Source organism: Coptis chinensis, chromosome 4 (assembly GCF_015680905.1).
Source record: "Coptis chinensis isolate HL-2020 chromosome 4, ASM1568090v1, whole genome shotgun sequence".
Lineage (NCBI taxonomy): Eukaryota > Viridiplantae > Streptophyta > Magnoliopsida > Ranunculales > Ranunculaceae > Coptis > Coptis chinensis.
The window spans coordinates 18733094-18759019 of NC_141459.1; the positions used below are offsets into that span (position 1 = coordinate 18733094).

Here is a 25926-nt window from a genome sequence, read left to right on the forward strand (position 1 = left end):
AAATCCTAGTTACAGGAGCATAAGTATCAAAATAGTCAATGCCTTTTTCCTCGGGAGAATCCCTTGATTACTAGTCTAGCCTTGTATTTATCAATGGAACCATCTAGTTTCTTTTTGAAGATCCACTTGTAACATATAGGTTTTCATCCCAAGAGGTAGATCAACTATCTCCCATGTGTGATTAGATATAATCGAATATAGTTCTCGAAGTTTATAACATCTTTCCATAAAGGTGCATCTCTAGAACTGATTGCCTCATTATATCGTCCACAGGATCATCATCAACGGTAGAAACGGTAAAAGTCATCACTAAAATTGGTGGATTTTCTCTCTTTTACTCTTCCGATTTCTTGTTCGGAAATATCGGATCTCGCTGATTGTTGTTCACTAGAGCAACCAACCTCTCAATGCCAATTTTCAAAGGAAACATATTCTCAAAGAAATCAACATTTTTACTCTATATAATAATGTTAGCATCGATAAGGTTATTATCAGATTTTACTACTAAAAATCTATATGCAGCACTATTATGAGCATAACCAATGAACATACAATCAACAGTTCTAGGTCCCAATTTTTTCTTTTTAGGTTCGGTCACGAGAACCTTTGCAAGACACCCCCACATTTTGAAGTATTTCAGGTTAGGTACATGACCTTTCCATAATTCATATTGTCACACCCCGAATTTCGACAGAATTCGGAAAAACATTATTTGTCCCCGACTCTTCGATCTCCGAGGTGTGACGCACTCTCCACTTCCAAAAACCCATAAACAGTTTAAAATATGATAATTAAAACCAAGTAAAAATTTCAATTATACATAAGTCCTCTTCATTACAAAAATTCCCAATTAAGATTAGGTTACAAATCTCTTTTCAATAACTCTTTAATTAAAATATACAAATGAGAATACAAAAACATTGTCTAGACTGAAAAGCTATATCACCTCAAGGGAAAACAAAACGTATCCGAGATGTAACGCTTAATGCAAAACCACAAGCAAAGCAGCCAACCTTCTTCAACACTAAACTCCGCAAAACTTATCAACTATGTTCATTGAATGAACACACCCGATAAGCAAACATGAATCGGGTCAAAGATTATAAACAATGCTGGTGTGAGTAGCCCTAAAATACAAATATACTTATACATATATATACACAATCCACAAGGTAGTTAGTTCCTCCACGGAGGCCTTTAACTTTCAACGACTAATATAACATACTCAAGTACAATAATTTAAGGCAGTAGTTCCTCCAATCGAGGCTTTTAACTTCTCACTAACCACACAACAAACTATATACATCATAAATAAGGCATGTAGTTCCTCCATCGAGGCTTTAGGTTCTAACTAAACAAATAACCAACCAAACATATTACCATAATTAGATTATTTCAGGCTTTCTTTGTGTGTCCCTAAAATCACGCCGATATATGTCTTACCTAGTTTCCCGGCTACCACAATCGCAGAACCCAACGCCAACATGTACATCCACATGCCTCCTTTACATAATGAGCCACTCCGTATGTGAACCACCCCGAGCGGGATGCCGCGACACCGTAAATCCTCACACGGAAGCCAAATCTATGTAAGCACCGCCACTATTCTAAGATAAAATATTATGATCATCGTTCTATTTTGCTTAACGGAATAATCAAGCCACTATTCGCTACGCCAGAGGGCCATTTAGCTTTTAATCAAACGCCGGAGAAGGGTCGCCGCGCCATTCAGATTAACTCAAACGCCGGAAGGGGCAAATCACAATGAGTTGTGGTAGTCGTTTCTAGGATTTTCGTTATGTAATTTATTCAGGTGTCATACATTAATGACTCATAAACATTTCTACTATATCACGTGCAGGTCAATTACCTTATTGCACTAAGCCATAATATCTAGAAACATCTCAATTATATCTCATAGTCACTTTCGTTCTTTCACGTGCCAATATATTATTGCACTACCCCACACTCCCGTGGGCAAATATTCACCAATACTATGCTACCTCATAGTAGCATCTCACATATATAATAATGGAGTGTATATACATTTCTCCAAGATATTGCATTAATATAAATATCCCAGCATATTATCTCATGTCACAATGCTTCAACGTATCACATACATTTTTATTATAACGTATTAGGAATATAATATCTCATAATATCTAAATATCGTCACGTGTCAAAAATACACAACATCAAAGTCAAATCTTTCTTAGATAATGACCACCAAATTATACAAGCTTCCACAGCATTTTATTACTACATATGTCTATATAATATACAACATAAAACGTAGTACAATTAAACAGTCCACAGTCCACAATCAAAGCCCAATATGCTTTACACACTACTCACGTCAAATCTAAATTAGATAATTTACCAACCAAGTTATATAATATCCGACAGTATTTTATTACTATATATATCCATATAAACAAACATATGAAAAACTGGAAAAGTCAACATTCACAGTCAACGGTCAAAGTCAACTATCAACGGTCAAAGGTCAACACCTCATGGTCAAGGTCAAACTCAACATGTCATGGTCAAAGCCAAACTGTCATCGTCAAAGTCAAAGGTGAAAGTCAACCGTCCATGGTCAAAGGTCAAAGTCAACCATCAAAGTCAACGGTCGATGGTCAAAGTCAAACTGTCCTAGTCAAAGTCAAACTGTCGTTTTCGTGTTCGACAGGTTCATGGTCATAGCCATGGTTCATGGCTAAGGTCAATGTGTATGGCTCATGGGCTCATGACCAAGGTAATGGTTCGGACCCAACTGGCCAAGCCCAAACCTTAGAACCCGGTAGTCTGAACATCCACTTATTTATTTTACCTGACCCAATTGGATCTATTTTAAGTCCTATGGACTGGTCATGCAATATCAGAAACGGGCCCAAAAACTTTAGACGGAACTGGCCCAACCTAACTAATGTGGTCCGAAAATTTAACTGAAATTTCGGCCTAGCCACTAAAAGAAATGTGGCCCAAACCAAACCTTGAAATTTCGGCCCAACTAACAAAATAGACTAAAGCCCAAACAAAAATTAAAACATTTCGGCCCAAGGCCCAAACTGACATCTACTGTTCATCTTCCCCAATTCTCCTCCACCAGCAGCCACCCAAAAATCCGGCCACCACTATTCCAAACTTTACCAAATCGGTTTTACACTACATCCAAAACCAAACAACATTTGTTAACACATAAACCCCAAATCATACCATCCAAACCTCACCCAAAAACTAGATCTAAAAGATTTCGGCCACCATTAATAGTTCTTCCAACCTCAAATCGACAGCCCATCATCCCCTCAATCAATCCTCATAATCCCCACACCAACAACCCATTCAAATACGAAAATAAATACAAAAAACCCAAATCCTTCAGTAACACAGTAACGCCATTAACGGCGGTTCAAGCTTTCTCCCACTTCACAACACTCACCCCATCATTACAAACCATTCAATCCATACAACTCGACCGTAACCTTCGATTTCAAAACCCTAAGTAGTTTAACCACCGATCTCCCAACCCGACAAATCCACCAAAACAAAAAACAACCCACGACAACAAGAAAACAAGTTCAAAACGAAATTTAGTTTGGGAGTGGCGGCCTCCTTAATCTGAGCCCTTTGTCGCTTTCGACAGGTTTAACCAATTTTTTTCAAGATGAGCGGGGACGAATGCTAGTAGCGATATGAAGCGGGGACAAAATACGGATCTCAACAAGATGAACAATATGAGTTTCAAAACAGATCTAATGCTAATAACAAAATACTTAACCTAAAAATATGAGCGTAAACTTTTTAACAAGATAATACGGTGACACGGAAACTATAAATCCGGTGAAATAGCAAAATAGCTACTCACCTGTATGAACAACTCGACGAATCCTCCTAGCCCGATTCGTCGCGCTCCAACGCTCCAGAAATCCAGCTTTCATGCTCTGCCTCCATTTTCATTATTCTATTCTCTAGGAACCCTATTTTCTAGAAAAATGTGTTTATATACTTGGGTCCGAAACCCAAGCCCAACACCGACTCGGGCCCAAAACCAGGCCCACGTATCCCGAGTCCAATCCGACGAATTTTGAAAATAAATAATTTAATTAATTAATAAATATAAAAATACGTATTTAAAAATACGGGCGTTACACATATGGTGTCTTATTCCTTATTTTCTTATTGAGTATCCTATTTTGTATATGGCAAGCAGATAAGATTGCTTCCCCCTACAAGTTTAGGGAAACTCCAGAACTTACAAGCATAGCATTCATTATCTCTTTTAATGTTTTATTTTTCCGTTCTGCTATTTCATTAGACTTAGGAGAGTATGGTGGAGTAGTCTCATGAATAAAGTCATTATTGTCAAAAAAAGTCCTGGAAGGGGTGGGGTTAGACTCATATTCCCCACTCCTATCAAACCGAAGTCTTTTAATCTTATAGTTAAGCTGGTTTTCAACTTCAGCTTTGTAGTTGAGAAACATCTCACCTATCTCATGCTTGTTTCTAAGTAAATATACCATGGTGTACTTAGAGAAGTCATCTATGAATGTAATATAATAAAACTTCCCCTCTCTAGACATGGTATTTCTGAATTCACCAAAATCCGTATGAATACGGGTTAGTAATCCAATTTTATCTCTAGAAACAGTTCTGCAAGATTTCTTTGTGGCTTTAGTCTCAGCACATATGTCACATTTATCATTAGAAAAATTAGAAATATTCGACAATAAACCACATGCTTTCATCAGTTTCATATACTGAAAATTCACATGTCCTAGTCTACCATCCCATATATATTAAAAGAGTCAAGCAAGTAAGGTACAGATTCATTCTCATTAATAATAATGTTGTTAAGTACATTTAACATAAAAAGACCATCATTGTTATTACAATAACCTTTCCCAACAAAACTTTCATTCTTACTCGTAAATCTAACTTGTCACTTTCAAAAAGTCACTTTGACGCCAGCTTTTTCCTAGTAATGACATTGTAAATCGATTCTCGATTTAATCTCGTGAACATTACTAAGTGAAAGCGTTTTTCTGAAGTTAACTTTAGAAGAATCTTGCATGTTCCTCAACAGAAATGGACCTTGAGTCACCCATATAGACCTTTTCATCTTTCATTAGTATGTAGTCCGAGAAGGCTTCAAACATCACCACAGACGTGGCATGGTGGCACCGGAATCTAGTACCCAGTTTCTTCTTCCCAAAGCCATGAACACTTGTGACACTACAACAAAGCAATTATATCATCTCCCTCAACTAAATTAGCATTGGGATGATCATCAGTGTCCTTCTTGTGCCTGCACTAAAAAACCCTATGTCCCGGTTTACCACAAACATAACAATTACCATTGCTAGTACCACTCCTTTTAAAAGAAGTGCCTTTGACCTTGAAATTCTTATTTTTGTTGTATTTCTGTTTTTAGAGTGTTTGTTGGATTTGCTGGGATTACCTTCAATGATATTGGCTTTTGAATATAATTCCTTAGACAACACCTCATCTCGAGTCTTGTTCTTTCCCTATATGTGAATGTGAATGATCACATCCTCAAGAGTCATCTGTTTGCGTTTATGCTTCATACTATTCTTATAGTATTTCCAAGACTCGAGGAGTTTCTCAATCAAACATCTAGCAACAAAGGTCTCGGGTAAATCAATACCCTCGGCCAAATCATTAACTAGCACATGAAAATCATGGATTTAAGACGTTACATCTCTATCCTCTCTCATCCGGAACTTTAGAAAAGTCCCCACAACATATTTTTGAGTACCAGCATCCTCTATTATGTATTTTTTGTTCAATCTTTAACACATTGGGTAAGTTGCAAGCATTCAGTACAACATCCCTCATATTTGAAGTAACCTCCATGACTCCTGAATTGGTTTCTTTGTTCGGCGTGTCTGTTGGTGTAGACATCTCGATTCTTTCCTTAAGATTGAAGTATGTGAATAAAGAAAACAATGAAGTTACAATGACAGCAGTCGGTTTCTTGCTGCTAAAGCAAAAACAAGTTTAGGAAATTGGTCAAGCCACTACCCACACATTGTAAGCCAATCCCGAACCCGAGCGGGCGGGTGTGGTTTTGGGTGAGTCCTCCCTCCTAACACAAAATCATTTGTACCCTAAGGGCACGCCCTTATGGTAGAGGAATTCCTCATATACTCCACTTGCTAGTGGTGGATAACCAATGTGGGACTATCTTCTATGCACTAAAGTGGAGAAAACACTCTTTGTTCATCTCCTCCATTTGCATAGTCATTCGAAATACAAAAGATTCCAACAGTTCCTCATCCTCTTTATATAGGCAAGATGCCCGCGCCTCCCGCTCTCCCGTGTAAGTATTGCCAAAGTATACATTCTGTTTCTCTTTTAGTAATGCACTTAATCAAATCTATACTAATGAACTTCACCTAATTAAGAGCCTTGGTTGTTACAAGTATACCTTCTAAATTAAGCACACATATCTGGTTAATTAAGCACACATATCTCCATGAAACTATGAACTTCCTACAGTACAACAACTGATCGAGTGTCCAAACCTGGTCTTCCTTGTTGTCATATACACGTTACATCTCAAGTTCGCGTTAGGGTGAATACCTTATACATAGTATTCCATTTTCAACTTACAAGAATCTTATAGAAGGAGCTTATGATCATGAAGTGGTACCATGATCTGGAACTTCACACCTTATAAAAACTTTACTTGGCAATTATTATGTTTTACATGGTATGATGAACTGAGACATACTTTGATTTTGGCAGTAAGATGAAATTTACATTTGGCATTTTACATGTGCAAAGGAGAGCCAGAAGATTGCCCGATCCATCAGCTATATATGCCAAATTGTCAACATGGAGCCTGTTTTGATTTTTGTGGCCGAGATATGGGCGCTGATGTTTGAGCTGGATGCATGGTTGAAAATATATGTCAATGCCAATTTGTCGACTGTTGGAGACTTGAAGGTGTCTCAATCTTGTCAAAGTTTAAAATATGAAGCATTGGTCATTGTCATACATATTTTCTTAAGTATTCCTGGGCTTTCACTCAGATTCCTAAAATCAAACGTACTGAATATTCTGCCACTCTTTTTCACTCTTTTTTTAACAGCAACCCAAAAATTTCTAGAAAACAAAAGAAAGATTAGATTTTGAAACTTGGGTATTGTTCAGAGCAATGGATGTTTCAGATGAACCAGTGGTTTTGATTACTGGTTGTTCAGGAGGAGGTATTGGTCACTCCCTAGCACAAGCTTTTGCTTCAAAGAAATGTTTAGTTGTAGCAACAACTAGATCTCTGGCTTCAATGAAAGACCTTGAAAGTGATCCTAGATTTTCACTTCATGAACTGGATGTTCAGTCTGATGAAAGTGTTAGAAATGTTTTAACTAGTGTGCTTGATAAGTTTGGTCGTATCGATATCGTCGTCAATAATGCTGGTGTTCATTGCGTTGCTCCTTTGGCTGAAATCCCTCTTTCTTCATTAGAGCACACTTTCAATACCAATGTCTATGGTAATCTGTTCAACTCATCATTCAATATTTGCTTACTTTCTTGAATTAATTGATTTGTCTGAATTTTACTATGGTGGTGTTCAATGTGTGAATTTGGAATGTGAATATAGTGAATGTAGATATTGGATCTGACACGCTGAACACTTTTTTTTTTGGTTGGCAACACGCTGAACACTGACTAATAGGTAACATTATTCTTGAATATTTCATAGTGATTTCTTGGAGATAAATTTGTGAAAATACTGTTTTTTATATATATATATTATTTTTGTTATTATTATTATAAATATTATCAATCTATCCGCTGTAATATTAGCAAGCCTGAACTAGGAATTATGAATGACCTAACACTGGTCTCTAGTTTTTTTTTTTTTTGTGAGAGTAGACTCTAGTATTTAGCTTACAAAAAAATTTAATTTGTTTATAACCTTTTCCAAGTATGTGGAATGAAGGAACATATATGAAAGAAGTAATCTGAACAATCTTTCAGAGAAGCATCTGTTTTGATTTTTTTACAATGCTATTTTCTATTGTTGAGGAACCTTCTTCCTTAAGTTGTATGTCACATTGTTGTGTACTACGAAGTAGGGAAGGTGGCCAAGAAACTTCTCATTTTGTTATTTCTGACTTCTGAGTGGGGCAGAAGGCCTCAGCCCTCAGGGCCACTCTCTAATGGCATATTGGTCATAAGCAAGGTTCAAAAACCAATAATAACAGTAGCATCTTGAGCTATCTAAACTCTAGACAAAGAATGAGGAAATTAATTTTATTTTCCCATTTATATAGCAAAAGAAATCCTCTTTTATTACTTACACATCGCTTTCAGTTGGGATGAGGCGATAATTAATATATCCAGGCAGTGTTATACTACTATAACAACCTCTTTCAAGCCTTGGTCATGCCTAATATATATTCAGCTGATCAATAATTGTCACCTATGCTGATTTCTGTTGCTCTAGACGTCTGCTTCCTGCAAGATGATCTCCGACATTGCATTCCAGATAGCTTAGATATTACGCTCTTTTCTGTGGTCCTTGGTTTTGTACTCATTGTTGCAAGGAGTTACAAACACATCTAGTTGAACGTTCCCTCACTGTGAATTGTGCGGTTTGCTTACCTTAGTATGTCCATTAATTCTTATCAGCTTCTTTACATATCTGACATGATACTTAGAGCTTGAAATTGGAAATAGATTGGTAGACTTCCATCTAATAAGGTTCCTAACACCCTCTGAGTCAATTGTTGGAATCACCACTAGGAAGTAACATTCCGAAGCAAAATGGGGAATCTAACCGAACCACCACTCACCCTTGGGCCGACCCTCCTGAAGTGTAGATGTTTTTTCCCCATAGGATATAACATAGATTCGATCAAAATAATAACTACATATGAAGTTATGTAGTTATGTGAATTTGCAACATCGAAAAAGTGGGTTGGTGCAAGGTCTTTAAAAGGGCATCCAGAGCATAGTAAAAGACTGGAAGGATAACTTGGTTTGGTAGTCCGTAGAGGTATGAATCACATTGAGAGAATGTACAGGTCGAAAAAACATATGAATGTGATGAATCCTGAAGTTACTGAGACTATGATGATGCAAAACAAAGTTGTTTAGGAACATGATGTGTGTTTCTAACTTTCTATAACACATTGCAGATGGTGTTCAAATCCTCGTTTAGATTTACATTTATGTTTTACAGGTCCAATGAGGTTAATTCAGGCCGTCGTGCCTCACATGGCGACTAGGAGAAAGGGAAAGATAGTAAATATTGGAAGTGTTAGCGCTTTGGCTCCTGGACCCTGGGCGGGTGCTTACTCTGCTTCCAAAGCTGCTCTTCATGCCTTAACTGACAGCTTAAGGTTTCAATGCTTTCTCCCTTGTTTATTCTTTACCTCAAAAGATTTTAAATATATCTCATGTGGTTGTATTTATTAACTTCTCTCAGCAGTATCTTCATACTTATTTTCCCTCAATTCATAACAGTCCTCTCATCCTCTGGGACTAATTGGTCCAGTGTAAGGTCCCACCAATTCTGGTTGCAGATATAGGATCTTATCTTTTTGAGATGTTCTGCAGATTATGAACTTTGTCTAGTCTATAGTTTATCTTTGTAGTCCAAAAATCTTTTCTATTCTTGAATTTTTAGACTGTGATATAGGTTGCACAAACATATGTTTGCAGATTGGAACTGCGAACTTTTGGAATCGATGTAATTAGTGTGGTTCTGGGGGCAGTAAAAACAAATTTAGCTACTACTTCCGCAGCTAGATACAAGCGGATGCCTGAGTGGAGGCTTTATAAACCATTTAATGATGTCATTCATTCAAGAGCCACCCTGTCACACACTGTGAATGCTACCACAGTTGAAGAGTTCGCTAAAAAGACAGTTGACGCTGTTCTGAAAAAGAATCCATCAGCATGGTTCACGTATGGTCAGTATTCCACAGTTTCGGCTATCCTGTATCACCTGCCACTTTCTATAAGAGATTTTATCCTTAGCAAGGCTATGAAATGTTAAAGCCTCCTGCAGCTGTCGTCTAAAGCGAAGGTTCGCTTTATAGTTTCTAAATGGCTGCTTAATTACAAAATAAGTTCATGCGTTTCATTTAGTACTTGATTTTATTTCTTTTATGTATTAGAACATCTGAAGAAGTGTTGTATACTTGTATCTATGGTTTTTTGGGAAAGTGCAAGTAGTTAATTTCTTTGGTAGCATCTTGAAAGTTTACCAGGCTGGAAACTTGATTGGCTATCAGGTGCGTAGTGCAATTTTAAATAGATTGTTTGGTATGCATATTTTGTACCTACCATAAAATGCAGAAGGAAGAAAATTGGTTCATAAATCACAATCAGATTATTGAATTAACATAAGCCGACAAGTTGAATTGTGTATTCATCTTATATGCATATTTTGAGTTATGAATGGATGATCACCTGATTGTTCATTTGGATATCTGCATTGGATCTATCTTTCAACTTTCAACTTTCAACTTTCACTCGCATGGACAACCACACTGTCACACCCCAAATTTTTGTTTTGAAAAGATAACACACAGAACTTACTTTTTTATGTTTTACAAAAATACTCAATCTCATTCTAAGTGAACGAAAACTAGGTTAGAACGAGTGCACAGAAACTCATTTCTGACGCACTGTTTTCTGCCAGTCAAACTTCCAGACGTCATAATTAATTCCACAGGCCTCGGAATGCGATGAGGCTAATTGGAATAGAAAGAAGACTTCCAAATCTTACTCTTTTATGTTTTATAAAAAAATCTAACTCTCACCTCAACTATTTTAAAACTGGACTAGAACACAGTGCACAGAAACTGATTTCTGACGCACTGTTTTCTGTCAACCAAACTTCCAAACATTATATCTACCACCACAGACCTCGGAATGCGACAAGGCCAATTGGGTTGGAAAACAGACACATAAAACTTATTTTTTCATGTTTTGACGAGAGTTTGAATCTAACTCTAACTATGTGAAAACTCGATTCCAAACCAGACACAGACTGGATTTCTGCAATCAGAAAATTTTGACAGGCTAACTTACGAACACCGTAACCATATCCACAAACCTCGGAATGCAACGAGGTCAATTGGGTTGAAAAGCAGACTTTCAGACCTTACTTTTTTTTTCGTGTTTTCAAAAAAAAAAAAAAAAACTAGTTCAAACTCTAACTAAACCAAAATTGAGCTCGAAATCATACCAAATATAACTTTTCTTAAAATTTCAGCAAATCTATTCTTACATTCAATAATGTTTTCACACCAGTTATAGCTATACCGAACTTTTACATACTCATAAGAATCAAAGATTTAAATATATATTAAGGGCTTCCAAATAATCAATGCCCTACAGACCACCAACGACAATACAAGCAAACCCATATATACCAGAGTGTAAAGAGAATCCATGTCAGACCAGAAGTAAAACTATACTCACATGTAATCCATTCCTTGGATCTATATGGACACACTTTTTCTTGGATTTTATAACTGTTTTGTACTTTTGTAGAATCTATATTATGACAGTCCATTTATGCTCACCTTTCATTATTTGAATAGTATGTTATTCCACCTGTAGCCATCAAGTAAATCAAACAGTACCAAGTATCTAATATCATCAGTCTCAGAAAAGTCTTGAAGCTACCAATATATCAAATATCATTAATGACCGAAAAATGCTTGAAGCTATTAAACCTTAAGCTTAAGCTTATAACTTCATTCTGAACATAAAAACCCGCCCAAATTCTGACATATAAAGTCGAACCAAGTCAAACAAAAACCAACAGGTATCACTACACATGCCTAGCTATACAAACATACCTACACATAAAACAAAAAGCCTTGGTGCCAATATATATCACCTTCTTAACAATAATACCATCAAAATAGTAGTATGTAAGTTAAATTTCTAACCCATACAGTCTTTAATTTACTAACAGTCTTTACTAAAATCCAAAATCTAAGATATAAGAAAGACTTCTAAATCCTTACGCATCAAAACTTCAAGTCTATGATGACTAACTGTTAACAACTAATATGTATTTTACCCAACAAATCAAATATATAAAAACAAAAACTTGGTGACAGAAGTTCATTAGTAACGCATGCTCTTTATGGCGATCCAGATAACTAACATTCTTGTTTCGTCAGATTTCCAGTAAAATCAAAGAACCAATTTGTTAATAAAAATATATTTTAATTAATATCAAGATAAAAATACTGTTTAGAGTTTAGGCTACTCACTTTGTTAATCCAAAAGAAAATCGACCGTCCGGCTTAAAGTGATCGGTTTCATCTTCTCCCATTTTTTTTTTTTTTTTCTTTTTTCCTTTTCTTTTCCTCCTCAACCCTCTCAAGCCGCACGCCTCTTTTTCTTCATTTCTTTTGTATATCCAAACCCCCAACAATAGGAAAAGGTTTTAACCGTACCCCCTCTCTTATTTCTAGCAACTACTTATCTTTCCAGCAACTACTCATCCCACTTTGTAGGTTTTTATGTTTCTATTTTTATTTTTATTTTTTTTATTTTTATTATTATTATTATTTTTATTATTATTATTATTTAATTTTATATATATTTAATTAAAGAAGAGAATAAAAATAGGAGTGTTATACACACATACTCCATAACCCGACGGTCAAAATCATGTCAGCGTGGCAAGACAACGATTGATGACTAACCAAACTCCAACGATAAATCACTTGTTTGCGTAGCTAGGCACGCCTTCTTCCTGCTCTTCTTTCTCTGTTTTCAAAAATTCCAGTGGCCCGATTTATATGAATTGGTTACAAATACACTGAACAAGATCATCATATCTTAGGTATGCAATGCATTTTCCTCCACGTACAATTGAAGTCATACGCTTTGCTCAAATCAAGTTACCTGCTATTCCATTTTTTTTTTTTTGATGATAATGGGCTATATCAAATATCATTAATGACCTAAAAATGCTTGAAGCTATTAAACCTTAAGCTTAAGTTTATAACTTCATTCTGAACATAAAAGCCATCCAAATTCTGACATATAAAGTCAGACCAAGTCAAACAAAAACCAACAGGTATCACTACACATGCCTAGTTATACAAACATAGCTACACATAAAACAAAAAGCCTTGGTGCCAATATATATCACCTTCTTAACAATAATACCATCGAAATAGTAGTATGTAAGTTAAATTTCTAACCTATACATAGTCTTTAATTTACTAACAGTCTTTACTAAAATCCAAAAATCTAAGTATATAGGAAAGACTTCTAAATCCTTACGCATCAAAACTTAAGTCTATAATTGACTAACTTTTAACAACTAATATGTATTTTACCCAACAAATCAAATATATAAAAACAAAAACTTGGTGACAGAAGTGTTCATTAATTAGAAACTAAAACAAACCGTTGAAACTTTTAATTGGCCATGTAGACTATGGGGATAATTATGTGGATTTTGTTACCACTCCCTCAATACATATATGTTTATTGAATGCACAGTGTTAATTCAAACGTTGCACCTTAAGTAAGTTCTCTATTCTTTTCTTCACTTCTTCTTCACTTCATTTATTAATCTCTCTCTACTCCTTCAACACTCTTCTTCTTCACCATCACCACCAACAACAAAAAGATCCAAACTTTGTTACACAACGTTCCACTCAATCTGCCGGGCTTTCCATTTTACCACGGTAGCTGAAGCCGATATGGCTCTTAAATTTATTATATTTTTATTTTTGTTGTTCACCATTTCATTTAGTGGTTCAATTCTTGTGAAGGAGGGAGAATCAGACATTGGATGTCTCTTGGCATTTAAACGAGACATCCAAAACGCCCTCAAGTATTTGATACTTGGGTTGGGAACTTCACTCGGTGTCCATACAGTTTGGCACGGAATCGACTGTAACTATGGGAACTTCTCAAGAATTGGGGTCACATTGGAAGGTCTGGGTTTGGTGGGGGAGGTAAACTTGAGCGCACTTACTGGGTTGAGAATGCTTAGGAGTTTAAGCATGGCTAGGAACCAGCTGAGTGGACAGCCATTCCTTGGAGTAGCCGCACCCAGCTTTTGGAGTTTAGAGTCCTTGGACCTCAGTTCGAATAGGTTCTCAGGTAAATATTTATTTTGAATTTCATAAAATCTATAGCAACAAATAGGAAAGTACATATATTTAATTTAGGATAGAATCTTTTCTAAGATGACTTTGGGATAGCTCGGCTTAGGGCATCACCAATGCAGGCCTTTAAAACCCAGGACCACGTCAGCATTTTGGAGGGCCACGTCAGCGTTTTGGAGGTCAATAAGGAGGACCTAAAACTCTATATCATGGGTGTTCCAACGGAGAAGATGACTGTTCCTTTATAACATGTGAAAGAAGACTGAAAAATCAAAAAGTGAAGTCACGTGCTGACTTAAGTGAAGTCATGTGCAAAGTTTTGGGCTTCAGGTTCTTTATAAACATCTGTAGAAATGAAGACAAATATCCAGGATGGTTAAATTGGAGGTCCATTTAGGGGCTGCGTTGGAAACAGTTTTTTGCTAAAGTCCGTTAAATCTGGAGATAGAGGCCCGTATCCAGGCCCCATTGGTGATGCCTTTATATGTTAGAGAAATTAAGCTCGGCACATACGTGTCCAGTCAGTACTCAGTAGTCACAACCCACTTGCTTAGAATTAACATAACATTTATGTTAGGATTATTAAGCATATGGTCCTACTTTTTACTATGAAATTAGCATTTGGTGTAGTGAATCGAAAACTAGAATTGGTTCCTATTTTTAATAGTTATCGACAGGATAGTGAACTAAATGTTTAATCTATAAAATGCCTTCCTTGCTATAATACATACCTAACATTAAGTAAACCCATTTCAAAGAACAAATGTCTACCAATTAGTGGTTGATATACCGTCTGAATAGTAACAATAAATTTGATGCTAACGCCGATCCACTCGCTAAGTTTTAAACTTTTTTTTATAGATTAAGTTTTAAACTAAATGGGCAATAAATCGAATAAGCAAGCTTTTGATTGTTAACATTGGTTTAACAAAATTGAATCTACGATCAGTGGTACCATCTCATGTCAACTTTCATAGTATCATTCACTGTACGACTTTTAGAAGGGTGATTTTGGACACACCTATAAAAACACTCCCATACCCCATAACTAACTTAAGTTTTTGTCATACCTATAGTTTGGGATTTCAGAATTTTTGGAATCCCGAAAAATACAAATCTAAAAACTGAAATTCATCAAATTTCGACTCTATTATATTTGGAATTTCGATTGTTTTCGGAATCATCAATAATTCAATTCTATATTCTGAATTCCGGTTTTTAAAAAAACCGAAATATTGGGAGGAATTCGGACGTTTCATCACGAACACTGGTCATACCCCAATAACCACTACAATCCAATAATATCTCCCAAATTAATTTTGGGTATTTCTAATAAGGGCAAAATGATTAAACTAAAGAAAAATAACAATACGTTTTTTGGGTATTCGTTATTTTGATCGAAAGAAGAAATTAATAACACTTTTTTCTTTTGATTAACACAAAGAAGAAGAAGATGAACACGTCTTTTTCAATTACAAGTGAAGAACCTAGATTATCTAGGGTATAGTACGTATGGAGTCCCACGATGTATATTAAATAAATGGCTTGTTTTGTCTTTAGTACACCTAATAAAAAAAATAGTAATTTAGGAATCTAAATGTGTCTAAAATTATTTCATTTATTTATTTTAAAGTTGGGGTAAGGGAGTGTTTTTATCGGTGTGCCCAAGATCACCATTTTAGAATAATAACACATTTTTTTTTTAAAAATATTTCGAGAGTTAAGACAAACTCACACCGGTTACATTGAAGGACCCTAGCCTAAAGGCTTATATTGCCCGAATGGCTCATCAACCCCGAAAGGAACCTAGCTCGAATGCTCTCGCCGATGTGCCACTTTGAATAGACCCAACTGCCTCCACTTGTTTTCGCTCCTCGCCCACCTATCGTAGCAACACCATGTCTTTAGCCCGAATGCGCCACTTTGAGTAGACCCAACCGCCTTCACCTTGTCATGGCCTTCACCTTGTCATGAAGACTTATTTTCGCTCCTCGGCCCACCTATCGTAGCAACACCATGTCTTTAGCCCAGACGCTCACTTGGCCCAAAGACCCCCATCAAATAATTACACACCGCCTTCACCTTGTCATGGCCTTCACCTTGTCATGAAGACTTATTTTCGCTCCTCGGCCCACCTATCGTAGCAACACCATGTCTTTAGCCCAGACGCTCACTTGGCCCAAAGACCCCCATCAAATAATTACACAAGAAAGAAATCCCAACCAATACTTGGTGGAATTCGAACTTGCAACATCTCCTATGATGAGAGGGGTACACAACCATTTGAGCTAGAAGTTCTTGTGTACGCCACTTTGATTAAACTAGATTACGCATGCAAGAAACCACTTTTATTTTGCCTTGTCACTATATTTTGTCTCCGAAGCAAAATTTCATTATTACCATTTGCGTACTCTTACCAATTTATTTAATCTATATGAAGAAAGCCCTAACAAAACCTAATTCAACAAAATGAAATTAGAACTGCACTCAAAAGTCTTTACTTGTTTTAAGTAGCGGGATACTGAATGCTTTGAATTAATTCTTTGAAAGATCGTTCTATTTTATCTGCCATTCTGTGGATTTTTGTGGATTATTTTTTTTTTTTTTTTTTGTGAATTAGTTTGTCAGTTGTACTTCATCTGCAAGACTGCAAGTGCTAGTTTTTTTACATGTGGAATTGACCAGCAACTGAGCAAGTATACCTAATTATTGCTCAACAAAGACGGGCATCAGTATGTTAAATGGGAGTCAGGAATTTTAGAGTACTACTACTAACTCGATATGTGGTACAGGCGTGTTTCCTGTTATTTGGATATCAGGCTTATCAGCGACATAAATAAGCTTGCTAATGTTTGTGTCCCTTTACAGGTGCTCTGCCATTCTTACTTCTCCGTGTGGTGGTCGAATTGGACTTGAGTAACAACCAGTTCACAGGAGCTATTCCACGAACGTTCACCATTTCCTTTTTTCCTGCGAACGGTCAACCTTTCGCAGAACTATTTAACTGGGGAGTTACCTTCTCTTGGTGAATTGGTAGGTCCAGATCGATCTCTTCCGTTACAGATACTTGATGTTTCTTGTAACAACATTACGGGACCGCTAACCAAATCTATAGGTTACTACCAGTCCCTAAGGACACTGAACTTGGGAAATAATGGCTTATCAGGAAAGTTACCTAGTGAGCTTAACATGCTCACGCACTTGGAGACGCTTGATTTAACGAAAAATGAGTTCAGTGGAACAATACCGCACAGTTTAAAGAGATTTCACAGTTCTTTTCATCCAGGAAACGGTATGCTGAGGTTCCCAGATTCTTCAGCTCGTGATTCTCACGGTTCTTCAAGTCATTCCATTTCCACGGAAAGAAATAATCCCCCCCACAGTCACAAGTCTTCTCGCAGAGTAATACTAACAGTGGTGCCTGTCGTATTGGGGTCTTTCATTATTATTGGTTTGGTCTCGCTTGCTTATTGGTATCGCTTTAAAAAATCTCAAGAAAACACTGAAGAATATCGGATACCAGGGACCGGACCGGATGGTTTGTATATCGTCACTCGTCAAACAGTGTTCCCACCAGAGTACGATCGGCCAGGGCGTCCTAGGTACCGTACCGAGTATTCCTGGGTTGATGGTCAGTTGCATGGGCGGGGTCCCTTTCGCACTACGAGTGATGATCCGTTGGGTTATTGAAGAACGGATTGTAATGTTATTTGCAACTTCAAAATGCAGAGCAAAAGTTGAAGAAATTTTAGCAGAGGTATCAATTAAGGCTTATCAAACAAATTCGAAAAAGCGGCTTGTCTGTCAAAATAATCTTCTATTTTTTTTGCTGGTAAGTTAAATTGTATTAAAAGAAAAGTAAAAGGTATTTAGAGATGCAACATCATTCTCTAATGATCACGCCAACTCAAGCAGTCGGATATTACCATTTATAAGAATAGTAATAGTTTACAGTCACTGAAATATATAGAAGGTCTAGTATGGACCTTCCCATTTGCATAGCCAGTCTGGTTTTCCTTCACATACAACTCGTTCATTGTCAGCCAACAAAGCTCCAATCTTGGCTAACCTATTTGCAGTATAGTTAGCTTCTCTAAAGATGCTGGTGATCTTAATATCTGGACCGTACAATTGTTTCATCTTGTTTGCAATGTCCATGGTACATTTCCATTCCTAAAAGCTTGTACAGCTGTTTCGGAATTGGTTTCGATCCATAGTGTCTTTTTTTTGGAAAAACAACGCATTTGTCATGTCTTTTTTCAACAGATATAGTGTAGTGTGTTAGAAAAATGATTTGCTCAAATCCATTTAAATATGAATGAGTAGTTTGTCTCCCAAGTTACCCCACTTGAGATGAAATGAGTTTTTTTTCTTGAAATAGTACGTAATGTGAGAAAAACCTTTTCAAAATAATGCACTTGTTCGAAACAGTGTATTATGCCGAAAAGGTGCGACCTTTCGAAATGTGTACCGGTTGGTTGAAAACAAGCATCATGCCGAAAAGGTGTGACCTTTCGAAATAGGCACTGGTTCAAAATGTTGCTTTATGCCGAAATGGTGTGTCTTTTTCAAACATGTGACTTTTCAAAGAGTTGCTTACTTTTTCCCAAAGAGTCACCGTGTTGTTTTCAAGAGGCACCACTCACCTATAAAATAGTGGATGAATTTGGAGAGAAAAGACACCGCATCACACGAGTTCGATCTTTCTCTTCTCCTTCTATTCTTAGTCAAATACTATGTTGTGTTATTCACCGATTCTATAGAATTGAAGTGCTAGCTTTCTATGAAGGAAATCCGTTCTATCTTGGGAGACGGTTTCCCATCAACCTTCAAGCACCGTGAGGGGAAAATCTGTCTTAAGGACATAGTGTATCTACACTAGGCTCGGATTTAATTAAGAAGTACAAGACATTTACAAGACAAAAGGTTTGTATAGTTTGGTAATTGGTAAAGAGTAAGTACAATTAAGTTGTATATTCCTAACAAACATGAATGAAAATTTGGTTTCTTCTATCATAAACATCGGATTTCTGTTCTTTTACAAATGAAAAGATACCGCATCAGGTCAAGTAGCATGGGAGGCCTTGAACTTGCCTTAGTGAAAGACGATCGGATTTAATTGGACGATCGGTAGACTTCAATTAATGTCCTTGAACCTGTCGGCCGCTTGTATAAACCTAGACAATCATCTTCACGCCAGCATCGCCTCGAATCTTGTTGGTTCTCACGCTTGTGTTCATTTTGGCCTTGAACACTTCTTGGTTTCGGATAGTGCTTTTGAGACATTTGTCTTTAAAATTCTCATAAAGCGCCCCACTTCGCACTAACATAGGTGATTTCTATAAAGAGTATCCTGCAATACTCCACTTGGATAACATAACTTTCCAAGATATAGTAAATCATTAAAAGCTTGACTTATCCTGGTTCTCGCGGCAGATATGCACTGTCTTATATAGGAATGGGTTAGAGTATAATATTACTCTCTAGTACTAACTGAGTCACAAACATAATTCAGTTGGCCCATTGAACCTAGATCTTGGGATCTCCAGTCAACTAGGTTGGTTTTTCCATTATGATGACTCTTGGTTGATTATCTCAAAGGCTTTAAGCCCATTCCCCTTGATAATCTTTCTACTTGCTCTCTTGTTAAACCTTTTGTAAGCGGATCCGCAATGTTATCTTTTGACCTTACATAGTCGATTGAGATAACTCCATTTGAGAGCAATTGTCTAACGGTGTTATGTCTACGACGTATGTGTCGAGACTTCCCGTTATACATGCTACTGCGGCTCTACCAATAGCAGATTGGCCATCACAAGTATACACACCGGCCGCCGCAAGTTTTAGCCCAGTTTGGAATATCCTCTAAGAAATTTCAAGCCACTCGCTTTTCTTCTCGGCCTTGTCCAATGCTATGAATTCTGATTCCATAGTGGACCTCGCTATGCACGTTTGTTTTGAGGATTTTCAAGAAACAAATGCACTTCCAAGTGTAAAGACATATCCACTTGTGGACTTTGAGTCTTTAGTGTCGATATCCAATTAGCATCGCAGCATCTTTCCGAACGGCCGGATATCTTGTATAGTGCAAACCAAAATTCTCGAAAGTATACTTTAAATATCCCAAAACTCTCAATATGGCGCGAAAATTCAATGATCTCTCGCCAGATTACTCAGATATCGACTTAGCTTGCTCACGAGTATGCTATGTCGCCTTGTACAGTTCATGACATACATTAAACTACCAAGTATACGAGAGTATTCTAGTTGAGATATGCTATCTCCAAGATTTTTTGGCTAAATGAAGATTTACGTCAACCGGTGACCTTTTTGTGTGATGTTATATTTCTTGAACTTGTCAAGAATCGCCTCAATGTAATGAGATTGTGATAGAACAAGTCCATCCTCCATCCTAGAGATCTTAATTCCTAGGATAACATCAATGACACCTAAATCTTTCATGTCAAACTTACTAGACAACATTTGTTTGGTAGATTTTATGACATCCATATTACTACCCAAAATTAGCATATCGCCTACATAGAGACAAACAATGACACATCCCTTTTGAAAGTGCTTTTGACATAGACACACTTGTCACACTCGCTTATTTTGAAACCGTTTGACAACATTGCATTGTCAAATTTCTCATGCCATTGTTTAGGTGCTTGCTTTAATCCATATAAAGATTTAACAAGCTTGCAAACTTTCCTTTCTTGTCCAGAGCAACAAACCCTTTGGGTTGTTCCATGTATATTTCTTCATCTAACTCACCATTCAAGAATGCCGCCTTTACATCCATTTGATGTATCTCAAATCCATGTATTGATGCTATTGCTATTAGCATCCTTATGGAAGTTATTCTTGTAACCGGAGAGTAAGTGTCAAAATAATCCAATCCTTCCTTTTGTCTAAAAGCCTTTGACCACAAGTCTAGCTTTTTATACTTGTCGATTGATCCATCGGGCCTTAAATTTCTTTGTGAATATCCACTTATATCCCAAAGTCTTGGAACCCGGTGGTAAATCTACCAATTCCCATGTATGATTTTGCATTATGGATTCAATCTCGCTATTTATTGCTTCTTTCCAATAAGTAGCTTCGGAGATGACATTGCCTCCTTGAACGTTTGAGGATTATTTTCCAACAAGTATGTTAGAAAATCAGGTCCAAAAGACGTTGACGCCCTTGACCTTTTGCTACGCCTAGGTTCCTCCTCAATTTAAACTTTGTGTAGGATGGTTACTAGTTGTAGCATCTAAAAGTTCTCTTTGTTGAACTTGACTCTATACACATGTTATACGGAAACGTCTTTTCAAAGAATGAAGCATTCCTTGACTCTATAATTGTATTAACATGTATATCTTGAATCTCTGATTTATGAACCAGAAAATGATATGTACTACTATTGTTTGCATATCCAATGAATACACAATCAATAGTCTTGGGTCCTATCTTCACCTTCTTAGGTTTAGGGACTTCCACTTTAGCAAGACAGCCCCACACTTTTAAGAATTCGTAGGAAGTCTGATGACCTTTCCACAATTCGTATGGTGTTTTAAGCGTCTTCTTGCTAGGAATCTTGTTGAGAATGTAATTGGCAGAAAGCAAAGCTTCCCCCCACAAATTCTGGGGCAAACTAGAACTTAACAACATAGCGTTCATCATCTCTTTTAGAGTTCGGTTTTTGCGTTCTGCAATACCGTTTGATTGAGGTGAATAAGGAGCCGTAGTTTGATGAATGATTCCATGTTTAGAACAGAAACCTTCAAAAGGTGATTCATATTCACCTCCTCTATCACTCCTTATAGCCTTAATCTTTTTGCTTAGTTGATTTTCAACTTCATTTTTATAATGCTTGAACACTTCAATTGCCTCATCTTTACTTCTCAACAAGTAAACATAACTATATCTAGTGCTATCGTCAATAAAAGTAATGAAATACTTTTTACCACCTCTAGTTTGTACGTACTTAAGATCACATATATCTGTATGTATTAAGTCTAGAGGTTCAGTACTTCTTTCAATGGAATGAAAGGATGATCTGGTCAACTTGGATTTTACACAAGTTTCACATTTATGGTGTGGGTCTATTTTTATTTTTGGTATATAGTCCAAATGAATTAATCTACGCAAGGTATCATAATTAACATGTCCTAATCTACCATGCCATACATGTGAAGACTCAATCAAGTAAACAAAAGATTCAACTTTATTGGCGCTCTTTGGCGCAATAGTAAAACAAGATATCCTAAAGAGCCCATCCTGAAGATAGCCCTTTCCCCACCTAATACATCATTCTTAGTTAGTACAAATTTATCGAAAACAAAGACTAACTTAAAGCCATTCTTGCTCAAGAAATAATTCGAGAAACCAAGTTCTTGCGAATGTCGCACATAGAGCACCTCATTCAGAGTTAGTTCCTTTCCGTAAGTCAACCTCATCACCACCTTTCCTTTGCCTTCAACCTTGGGCGTAAAGAGTTTCCCATAAAGAGTTGTTCTTCCTTTTCCACAGCATGATAAGTGGTGAACATCGACTTGTTGGAGCATATGTGGCGAGTAGCACCAGTATCCACCCACCATTCCCTTTCATTTCCAATAATGAGACATTCAGAAACCACAGCAAATAGGTTCATGTCATTAACATTGTTAGAAAGCGTGTCCATTGTCACATTGGCTTCAGTCTTTTGCTTCTTATACTTCTTTGGCTTGCGACATTCACTTGCCTTATGTCCAGCCTTCCCACAATTGTAGCACTTGCCCTTGAACTTAGTAGGCGTACTACTCTCTTCACCTTGAGCTTTGTCTTGGTGCTTTCTCTTTCCTTTAGCACTTGATCCTTCCACAACATTGGCCTTTGCCACCATGGGATCCTTGCCCTTCTTCTCAGATAGGCGGTTATCTTCCTCTATCCTTAGACGGACAATCAGTTCTTCAAGATTCATATCTTTATGTTTATGCTTAAGATAGTTCTTAAAATCCTTCCAAGATGGTGGTAATTTCTCAATCATAGCAGCCACTTGGAAAGATTCTCCTAGGTCATTCCTTCCAAGAATGACATCATGAAGGATTACTTGAAGTTCTTGGACTTGGCTTATGACGGTCTTACTATCCGTCATTTTTGAAATCAAGAAATCTGCCAACTATGAATTTCTTCATGCCAAAGATCTTCACTCTTGTATTTCTTGTCCAATCCAATCCCAAAGTTCCTTAGCAGTCTTGAACACACTATACACATTGTATAATGACTCAGCCAACCCACTAAGGACATAATTTCTACACAAGAAATCAGCATGAAACCAAGCATCCTTGGCCAAAACCTTCTCCTTGTCGGTTTCATCAGGGCTTACATCAGGAGCCTTATCCCATAGAAACCTTGCCAAGTTAAGGGTGGTCAGATAGAAGAGCATTTTTTGTTGCCAGCGCTTGAAATCAGTTCCATTGAACTTTTTAGGCTTCTCCCCATGAGGAAATGTAATGGGGAACAAGAATGATAGGGAGTAACGGGTGGTGTTGCCATATTCAAAATACAACTACACTTTGTTATTCCTTTAAACCAAAAGAAAAGAAAACGAAAACAAATTACGTTCAAGAAAGAAGAAAAAAAAAAAAGAAATCTGTCTTAAGTTGTTAGGAATATACAACTTAATTGTACTTACTCTTTACCAATTACCAAACTATACAAACCTTTTGTCTTGTAAATGTCTTGTACTTCTTAATTAAATCCGAGCCTAGTGTAGATACACTATGTCCTTAAGACAGATTTTCCCCCTCACGGTGCTTGAAGGTTGATGGGAAACTATCTCCCAAGATAGAACGGATTTCCTTCTATAGAAAGCTAGCACTTCAATTCTATAGAATCAGCGAACACAACATAGTATTTGACTAAGAATAGAAGGAGAAGAGAAAGATCAGAACTCTGTGTGATCTGGTGTCTTTTTTCTCTCCAAATTCATCCACTATTTATAGGTGAGTGGTGCCTCTTCGAAACAACACAGTGACTCTTGGGAAAAAGTAAGCAACTCTTTGAAAAGTCACATGTTTTGAAAAGACACACCATTTCGGCATAAAGCACTATTTCGAACCAGTGCCTATTTCGAAAGGTCACACCTTTTCGGCATGATGCACTGTTTCGAACCAGTGCACATTTCAAAAGGTCGCACCTTTTCAGTATAATACACTGTTTCGAACAAGTGCATCATTTTGAAAAGGTTTTTCTCACATTACGTACTATTTCAAGAAAAAAAAACTCATTTCATCTCAAGTGGGTAACTTGGGAGACAAACTACTCATTCATATTTAAATGGATTTGAGCAAATCATTTTTCTAACATAGTGCTTGTACCATCTCTTAGACATTGCAATCTCCACCCCATCAAGAATGGCTATACACTCTGCCTAAAAATTGGTACCAACACCAATACTCTTCCACACCGTAAGCTTGAAGCCACCCATATTGTCCCTATACGAAATCCCAATACTAGCAGGTCCCAGGTTACCTAGAGAAGCCCCATCAATGTTCAACTTCAATATATTTGGAGCAGGTGGAATCTAAATACACTGCTTAACAGTTGGTGCATTCCTAATCTTCGATGCCACATCCCAGAATTTGATCACACCTGTTTCGAACTGTGATATGAAGTTGTGGTGTTTGGCCAAGTGTCTCGAGAGTTTCACCTAAGTTTGAATGTAATACTTACAGTCGCGATTGTTTCCTGTTCTTCCTTCAAAATCTATCAAATTTCTCTGCCCTTCCATAATATTCTATGTTTTACGGAAAAACTTGTTTGTTGAGTACTTGAGTTCTCTTGGTTGAAGAAAATGCAGTTTATTTATTTTCCAAATATTGCACCCTCGGGATAAAAGAGGGTATAGAAAGTGCTTTCAAAAGAGGTGAACCAAATTGACTTAAAGGGAGTTAAAGCAATTCTAAAGTATGTCACTAATCCGACCTGCACCCCTTTTAATTTGTAACGCCAAAGGTCTCGCCAACATGGGGCATAATGAGATTATTCCACAGCCTTTGTTTTTCGATAATTCAAGATTATTCCACAGCTATACCTTTGAGTCCAAATTTGTTCACCAACATATTTGTTGGTGATATTTACCAGCGCTAAAATGAGCCCATGTGTAGTGAAATCATTTAATAAAACTCTTAATTTAACTTTTTTTTAATTAACAAAAAATATTCCAAGAAATAAATATTTTGTCCAAGATTTTCTCCCCAAACCCTTTGTACTCTCTCTTCCACTTCTTTTTTTTTTTCGCTCTTTTTCTTTTTTCTCCACTAGTTTTAATAATTTTCTTTCTCCCCAAACCCTCCATACTCTCTCTCCCACTTCTTCTCTCTCACTCGTTCCTCTTCTTCTCCACTAGTTTTAATAATTTTCAACAAAGGGGTAAAGCAAGAAGATAGGAAACTACTATGATTTTTCCTTTCAACCACAAACAAAATCTTGAGCCTTACACATGGATTTTTGTTTCTTGTGTTAATATTCTTTCAGTTACTATTTTTATCTCAACCGACTAGAACAAATTCTTTCTTGTATCCAAGTTACTATTCTTTCAGTTACTGTTTTTATCTCAACCTACTAGAACAAATTCTTTTTTGTCTCCAAAGAAGCCAAGAAAAATGTCCCCATTTGGCCACTACAAGTTACATGCCTAATTTAGTACAGAGTACAAAAACAGAGGATAATTGTACTCTGTTTTCAGTAGGCATTATATTCCAGGATAAATCTCCGCCATTATAATTGTACTCAAGTTATTAGACATATTAGCTATTGA

At 36.8% G+C, this 25926-nt stretch overlaps 1 protein-coding gene and 1 long non-coding RNA gene across 2 annotated transcripts; both read left to right on the top strand.

Moving 5' to 3' along the window:
- Positions 1-7047: 7047 nt before the first annotated feature.
- Positions 7048-10236, top strand: LOC147502360 (short-chain dehydrogenase RED1-like). The gene is made up of 3 exons (XM_086607189.1): positions 7048-7523; positions 9221-9380; positions 9703-10236. The coding sequence occupies exons 1-3, from the start codon at positions 7187-7189 to the stop codon at positions 10037-10039; spliced, it is 834 nt and encodes a 277-aa protein (XP_086463315.1). The 5' UTR covers positions 7048-7186; the 3' UTR covers positions 10040-10236.
- A 3729-nt stretch (positions 10237-13965) lies between these two features.
- On the top strand, positions 13966-18092 carry LOC147502361 (uncharacterized). The gene is made up of 2 exons (XR_015219985.1): positions 13966-14133; positions 17007-18092. It is a non-coding gene; the product is annotated as an uncharacterized LOC147502361 (long non-coding RNA).
- The last annotated feature ends 7834 nt before the right edge of the window (positions 18093-25926 follow it).

What these genes read in the sequence shown, in the direction of transcription:
- LOC147502360 (XM_086607189.1), top strand. Translation starts at nt 7,187, where the DNA reads ATGGATGTTTCAGATGAACCAGTGGTTTTGATTACTGGTTGTTCAGGA. An exon ending in TTTCAATACCAATGTCTATG is followed by an intron (nt 7,524 to 9,220) that starts GTAATCTGTTCA and finishes TATGTTTTACAG; the next exon opens with GTCCAATGAGGTTAATTCAG. An exon ending in GCCTTAACTGACAGCTTAAG is followed by an intron (nt 9,381 to 9,702) that starts GTTTCAATGCTT and finishes ATATGTTTGCAG; the next exon opens with ATTGGAACTGCGAACTTTTG.